This window comes from Oncorhynchus masou, chromosome 12, assembly GCF_036934945.1.
Source record: "Oncorhynchus masou masou isolate Uvic2021 chromosome 12, UVic_Omas_1.1, whole genome shotgun sequence".
Classification (NCBI taxonomy): Eukaryota; Metazoa; Chordata; class Actinopteri; order Salmoniformes; family Salmonidae; genus Oncorhynchus; species Oncorhynchus masou.
Window position 1 is genome coordinate 11287621 of NC_088223.1, and position 7927 is coordinate 11295547.

At 43.6% G+C, this 7927-nt stretch overlaps 1 protein-coding gene across 1 annotated transcript in view; it reads right to left on the reverse strand.

The window, feature by feature from the left end:
- Positions 1-6664: 6664 nt before the first annotated feature.
- Positions 6665-7927, reverse strand: part of LOC135549543 (fatty acid-binding protein, heart-like) — a 5711-nt gene continuing 4448 nt past the window's right edge. The window contains exons 3-4 of the mRNA XM_064979585.1: positions 7059-7160; positions 6665-6914 (exon numbers count right to left, since the gene is read on the reverse strand). Coding sequence (XP_064835657.1) covers positions 6861-6914; positions 7059-7160 — 156 coding nt within the window. The 3' untranslated portion in view covers positions 6665-6860. The remainder of the gene's footprint in view (positions 6915-7058; positions 7161-7927) is intronic.

Genomic DNA, 7927 nt, shown 5'->3' on the forward strand with positions numbered 1-7927 from the left:
CCAGTCATTGGCAGCAGAGAACTGGAAGGAAAGGTGGCCAAAGGAGGAATTGGCTTTTGGGTGTGACCAGTGAAATATACCTGCTGGAGCGCGTGCTACGGGTGGGTGTAGTTATGGTGACCAGTGAGCTGAGATAAGGTGGGGCTTTACCTAGCAAAGACTTGATGACCTGGAGCCAGTGGGTTTGGCGACGAATATGAAGCGAGGGCAGCCAACTAGAGCATACAGGTTGCAGTGGTGGGTAGTATATGGGGCTTTGGTGACAAAACGGATGGCACTGTGATAGACTGCATCCAATATGCTGATTAGAGTGTTGGAGGCTATTTTGTAAATGACTTCGCCAAAGTCAAGGATCGGTAGGATATGTTTGGCTGCTTGAGTGAATGATGCTTTGTTTGCAAAATAGGAAGCCGATTCTAGATTTAATTTTGGATTGGAGATGCTGAATGTGAGTTTGGAAGGAGAGTTTAGAGATTGCATCATCTGTGGATCTGTTTGGGCATTATGCAAACTGGAGTGGGTCTAGGGTTTCTGGGATAATGGTGTTGATGTGAGCCATTATCAGCCTTTCAAAGCACTTCATGGCTACCGACGTGAGTGCTACGGGTCTGTAGTCATCTAGGCAGGTTGCCTTTGTGTTCTTGGGCACAGGGACTATGGTGGTCTGCTTGAAACCTGTTGGTATTACAGACTCAATCAGGGACATGTTGAAAATGTCAGTGAAGACACCTGCCAGTTGGTCAGCACATGCCCGGAGCACACGTCCTGGTAATGCGTCTGGCCCCGCAGCCTTGTGAATGTTGACCTGTTTAAAGGTCTTACTCACGTTGGCTACGGAGAGCGTGATCACACAGTCGTCCGGAACAGCTGATGCTCTCATGCATGCCTCAGTGTTGCTTGCCTCGATGCAAGCATAGAAGTGATTTAGCTCATCTGGTAGGCTCGTGTCACTGGGCAGCTCATGTCTGTGCTTCCCTTTGTAGTCTGTAATAGTTTACAAGCCCTTCCACATAAGACGAGCGTCGGAGCCGGTGTAGTACGACTCAGTGTAGTACGATTCAATCTTAGTCCTGTATTGGCGCTTTGCCTGTTTGATGGTTCTTCGGAGGGCATAGCAGGATTTCTTATAAGCTTCCGGGTTAGCGTCCTACACCTTGAAAGCAGCAGCTCCACCCTTTAGCTCAGTGCGAATGTTGCCTGTAATCCATGGCTTCTGGTTTGGGTATGTATGTACAGTCACTGTGAGGACGACGTCATTGATGCACTTATTGATGAAGCCAGTGACTGATGTGGTGTACTCCTCAATGCAATCGTAAGAATGCCGGAACATGTCCAGTCTGTGAATGCAAAACAGTCCTGTAGTTTAGCATCTGCTTCATCTGATCACTTTTTTCATAGACCAAGTCACTGGTGCTTCCTGCTTTCATTTGTGCTTGTAAGCAGGAATCAGGAGGATAGAATTGTGGTCATATTCACCAAATGTAGGGCAAGGGAGAGCTTTGTGTGTGGAGTACAGGCAATCTAGATTTTTTCCCCCTCTGGTTGCACATTTAGCATGCTGGTAGAAATGAGGTAAAACTGATTTAAGTTTCCCTGCATTTAAGTCTCCGGCCACTAGGAGCGCCGCCTCTGGGTGAGTGGTTTCCTGTTTGCTTATTTCCTTATACAGCTGACTGAGTGCGGTCTTAGTGCCAGCATCTGTCTGTGTTGGTAAATAAACAGCCACGAAAAGTATAGCTGAGAACTCTCTAGGCAAGTGGTGTGGCCTGCAGTTTATCACAATATACTCTACTTCAGGCGAGCAAAATCTAGGGATTTCCTGCACCAGCTGTTGTTTACAAATATGCACAAACCAATGAATATCCCGTTGGTAGGATATTGGTGATCGTACCTCGTCTAGTTTATTGTCCAATGATTGCACTTTGGCGAGTAATATTGACGGTAACGGCAGCTTTCCCACTCGCCTTCTGCAGATCCTTACGAGGCACCCCGCTCTGTGTCCTCTGTACCTGCGTCTCTTTCTCTTGCCGATAACGGGGATGTCGGCCTGTCGGATGTTAGTAGTACATCCTGTGCTTGTTGAAGAAAACATCTTTGTCTAACTACTAAAGGACACCAATAAGAAGAAGAGGCTTGATTGGGCCAAGAAACACAAACAATGAACATTAGACCGTTGGAAATCTGTCCTTTGGTCTGATGAGTCCAAATTGGAGATTTTTGGTTCCACCAGCCGTTGTGAAACCAAAAAGTAGGAGTAGGTGAAAGGATGATTTCCGGATGTGTGGTTCGCACTGTGAAGCGTAGAGGAGGACGTGTGATGGTGTGGGGGTGCTTTGCTGGTGACACTGTCAGTGATTTATTTAGAATTCAAGGTACACTTAACCAGCATAGCTACCACAGCATTCTGCAGCGATACACCATCCCACCTGGTTTGCGCTTAGTGGGACTATCATTTGTTTTTCAACAGGACAATGACCCAACACACCTCCAGGCTGTGTAAAGGCTATTTGACCAAGAAGGAGAGTGATGTAGTGCTGCATCAGATGACCTGGCCTCCACAATCACCCGACCTCAACCCAATTGAGATGGTTTGGGATGTGTTGGACCGCGGAGTGAAGGAAAAGCAGCCAACAAGTGCTCAGCATATGTGGGAACTCCTTCAAGACTGTTGGAAAAGCATTCCAGGTGAAGCTGGTTGAGAGAATACCAAGAGTATGCAAAGCTGTCATTAAGGCAAACAGGTGGCTATTTTGAAGAATCTAAAATATAATTATATTTTGATTTGTTTAATACTTGTTTAGTTACTACATGATTCCATATGTGTTATTTCAGAGTTTTGATGTCTTCACTATTATTCTAGAATGTAGAAAATAGTAAAAATCAAGAAAAGGGTGTCTTAACTTTTGACTGGTACTGTATATCCAGTTTCCTCAGATCTATTATTAAAACTGAGGAGAGTAGTGTTGTTTTCAGACCAGACCTACCATGTGGTTGTATCCAGATCTCACAATGCCTGGAGAAGTGTTTAACATCTTCAGAAGCCTTCTCCCCATCTCAGTTTACACTTGATCAAACGTGATCAATCTCCACATTATTTATTACAAGATTTAGTTGAGGTTTAGGGTTTAGGGAATGACTTGTCCCAAATACAATGCTTTTAAGTTAAAAAAATATATATATATTTATGACTAACTTATTCCTTGCCACTCATTCTGAAACTAACTGCAGCTCTTTGTTAAGTGTTTCAGTCATTTCAGTCACTGTAGTAGCTGACATGTATAGTGTTGTGTCATCCGCACACATAGGAACACTCAAAGCAATTGGCATGTCGTTAGTAAAGATTGAAAAGAGTAAGAACATTCTAGAACACCCTCTGTGTTCTGTTAGACAGGTCACTCTTTATCCACAATATAGCAGGGGGTGTAGAGCCATAACACATTCTAGAACACCCCCTGTGTTCTGTTAGACAGGTCACTCTTTATCCACAATATAGCAGGGGGTGTAGAGCCATAACACATTCTAGAACACCCTCTGTGTTCTGTTAGACAGGTCACTCTTTATCCACAATATAGCAGGGGGTGTAGAGCCATAACACATTCTAGAACACCCTCTGTGTTCTGTTAGACAGGTCACTCTTTATCCACAATGTAGCAGGGGGTGTAGAGCAATAACACATTCTAGAACACCCTCTGTGTTTTGTTAGACAGGTCACTCTTTATCCACAATATAGCAGGGGGTGTAGAGCCATAACACATTCTAGAACACCCTCTGTGTTCTGTTAGACAGGTCACTCTTTATCCACAATGTAGCAGGGGGTGTAGAGCCATAACGCTTCAGTCCTTTTTCCAGCAGCAGACGATGATGGATAAATGTGTGATGTCTAACGAAACAGCCCCTCCCACAATCTTTTCATCATCCATTTCTCTCAGCCAATCATCAGTCATTTGTGTAAGTGCTGTGCTTGTTGAATGACCTTCCCTATAAGCGTGTTATAAGTCTTTTGTCAATTTCTTGAGTGTAAAATAGCATTGTAGAAGGTCAAACACACATTTTTCCAAAACTTTACTAAGGGTTGGTAACAGGCTGATATTTGAGCCAGTAAAGGGGGCTTTACTAAGGGTTGGTAAAAGGCTGATATTTGAGCCAGTAAAGGGGGCTTTACTAAGGGTTGGTAACAGGCTGATATTTGAGCCAGTAAAGGGGGCTTTACTATTCTTGTGTTGCGGAATGACTTTTGCCTTCCTCCAGGCCTGAGGACACACTCTCTAGTAGGCTTAGATTGAAGATATGGCAAATAGGAGTGGTAATATCGTCCACTATTGTCCTCAGTAGTTTTCCATCCAAGTTGTCAGACCCCAGTGGCTTGCCATTGTTGATAGACAACAATTATTTTTTTCACCTCTTCCACACTCACTTTACGGAATTCAAAATTACAATTCTTGTCTTTAATAATTTGGTCAGATATACTTGGATGTGTGGTGTCAGCGTTTGTTGCTGGCATGTCATGCCTAAGTTTGCTAATCTTGCCAATGAACAAATTTGCCATACATTTTTTTAATTCCTCATCAATCCACTGCTATTTAACCGTTTTTTACAGTCATTGTCTTAAATGAGTGCTTATTAGTAACTGGGATAAGCAAGTGTCAAGTGCAGTTTCTGGTTGATCCTCATTACACACCACAGACCATCAACATAGGAATCACTACAAAACGTATTGTAGGACCTCTTATACACTATATTAGGACCAGACTTTGGAACTTTGGTTTTCCTAGATAGCAGAAGTAGATATTCTTATCTCTTGGGGGTAGAAGCTGTTAAGAAGGCTTTTGGACCTAGACTTGGCGCTCCGGGTACCGCTTGCCGTGCGGTAGCAGAGAGAACAGTCTATGACTCGGGTGGCTGGAGTTCTTTCAACATTACTAATGTCTTCTTGTGGTTTTTCTGGAAAGATTTCATAATGTTATGAGAATATGAAAAAAAACATTATGCTGAAGGACTTAAATTCCCACAGAATAAAGTTGTTGCTTAACGTTCTCTGAATAAATAGAGAACATCACTTTAAAGCTGTAATGTGTAACCTTCTTGGGTGACCCGACCAGATTCACATAGAAATTAGAGGTGTCCTGTACTGTAGGGTCTCTCACCTCGAACCTAGTTGGTAGCCTGTCTGTAACACACGACACCAATCTATAGAAGCAGGGAATGTGCCGGAATTAGAACACACACACACACAGAATCACAGCCCAGGAAACACACACACACACTTCCACGCCGGCAGCCAGGCACCAACCAACATTTCCGTTCACCTAGTAGGACTCAATAGTGATACACACACTCTAATGCCGCGTTCAAGTCACTTCGGAAACTTGGACATTTCCGACTTGCTTTCTCGTTATAGAAAAATGATACCCCGAGTTTCCCACTTGGGAAGTATCAGAATAAACCAATAGCAAGCTTTCCCATCTCCTTGAGTTTCTGTCCTTCAAATGAGAGAGAGAGAGAGAGAGAGAGAGACAGGTGCTTTACATAAATAACTTAGGTTCATTTTAACTCGGAGGTCTCGAGTTTTCCCGACATGACGTGATTGCGGCAAAACACACATACACGCTGTCCAACACACACACACACACACGCACGCACGCACGCACGCACGCACACACTCCTAGAATTATTCACCGTGTGATGCTCCGTAAAGACGTAAACTGTGTTCGCTGGTCTGCTATAATAGTACCACAGGTCAACTCCCCTGCCCTGAGACACACCCGGCTAGCCTCAGTACCAACCATCCTGATCTCGCAAACCTACACTCTGTTTCGCCGCATGGAAAGAATGTCATCTTGCGAGATCATGATGGTTCGCATGAGCCTAACGCACGGCCATAACTATTCAGAAATGGGTCAAAGTGGACAGGATTTTGCAACGTACTGTTAGGTCCTTATTTTTCAGAGTGAATAACTCACGGACACGAGACGACATTGTCTAAGTTTAATTCTTCCCACAGGGTCGTCACAGCTGTAATTCAGACACACACATGGTGGTATTCATACCCAACGTTGGGTGGAGTCTCCTCCGTATCGCTCAACATTGCATCCTTCTTGCTAAGCAGAGAACTAAGTGATATGAGCCTTCAACAGTTTCTCCCCTTGTCAGTACTGTCACATGCGATTGTTTTCCCTGCACTCAACACATTCCAAGCTTAGTTGTCTTACTACAGAGAACCATTACCTTCTCACTCCTTTATATACTATGCGTCTGATCTATCATGTCTTTAATATCTCAATGTTCAAAGTTTACCCAGAATCCAACAATACGCACACGCAATGACTACACACACCCTTCTCTGACAGCAGAATATACAGCAGTTTTGATCCGTCTGAGGAGCCATGTGCTGCTTCCCCTACAGCAGCCTCAGATCTCAACTTGGCACAAAATGGCTGCCATAACCCACCCAGATGGCTGCTACAACTGAAACACGTGATGAGCCATTTGGCACAAAATGGTTGTTACACACAGTCAGTAGATTCACTGAGTTTCCTCCAGGCCAGTGGCAAAATCCCTGTGGATTGATGAAAGTCGAGCCTCTGATGTAGGTGTTGTGACTGTTGTCATGGGGATTGTGAGGTGACTGACAGAGAAGAACTCAGGAAGGCTTTAGAGAAGAAAATAAACGTCAGTGGAATTTATTCAGTGTTTCATACAAATGAGAAGCACTACAAAGAGAAGGACGGGACAACATAGAAGGGGTCGGGGGTTAGTCAGACAGGGGTTAGAGGTCGTTACAGTAAGGGATCGGGGTTAAGGGTGAAGGGTTGTTGTTATTTTGGCAGGTGTGGTAAAGGATAGTTTTTTGGTGGACGTTGTTACTCGGCCTTGATGTAGGAGCGTGTGCAGATGACATCACCAAGATTCAGTGTCTGTGGAGAGGAGAGGAGAGTTGGATATACAACAGACACATTCTTACATGTAAGAGTTAACACCAACACACACACACACACACACACACACACACACACACACACACACACACACACACACACACACACACACTCAGTACTGACCAGTTCGAGGGCGTTGCCGCTGACTTCACGAACCAGAGTGGTCTCCTTGCCGTCCCACTTCTGCACGTGAATCATCTTACCACCCTCAACCGTTATTAGGGACTAGAGAGAGAATGAGACATTATGAGTTATGAACAAACACGTCATCTCCCACTGAATGGGGAAACTGGAGAGGAGATTAGACGGTACAATCTACTGCCGATAAAGGAGAAGTCTCAGTGGGTTTGAGACTGAGGTTAATGTGTATGTAATTGCCAGATAAAGAATGCCTACTGCACACTCTTAGAAAAAAAGGGGCTGTCTAAAACCTAATACGGTTCTTCGGCTGTCCCCATAGGAGAACCCTTTGGAGAACCCTTTGAAGAACCCTTTTGGTTCCATGTAAAACCCTTTCTGCAGAAGGAGAAAAAAAAGTGTTTTTTTTATACCTGGAACTAAAAAGAGTTTTACCTGGAACTAAAAAGAGTTTTACCTGGAACTAAAAAGAGTTTTACCTAGAACAAAAAAGAGATTTACCTGGAACTAAAAAGAGTTTTACCTGGAACTAAAAAGGGTTTTACCTGGAACTAAAAAGAGTTTTACCTGGAACTAAAAAGGGTTTTACCTGGAACTAAAAAGAGTTTTACCTGGAACTAAAAAGAGTTTTACCTGGAACTAAAAAGGGTTTTACCTGGAACTAAAAAGAGTTTTACCTGGAACTAAAAAGAGTTTTACCTGGAACTAAAAAGAGTTTTACCTGGAACTAAAAAGAGTTTTACCTGGAACTAAAAAGGGTTTTACCTGGAACTAAAAAGGGTTTTACCTGGAACTAAAAAGAGTTTTACCTGAAACTAAAAAGGGTTTTACCTGGAACTAAAAAGAGTTTTACC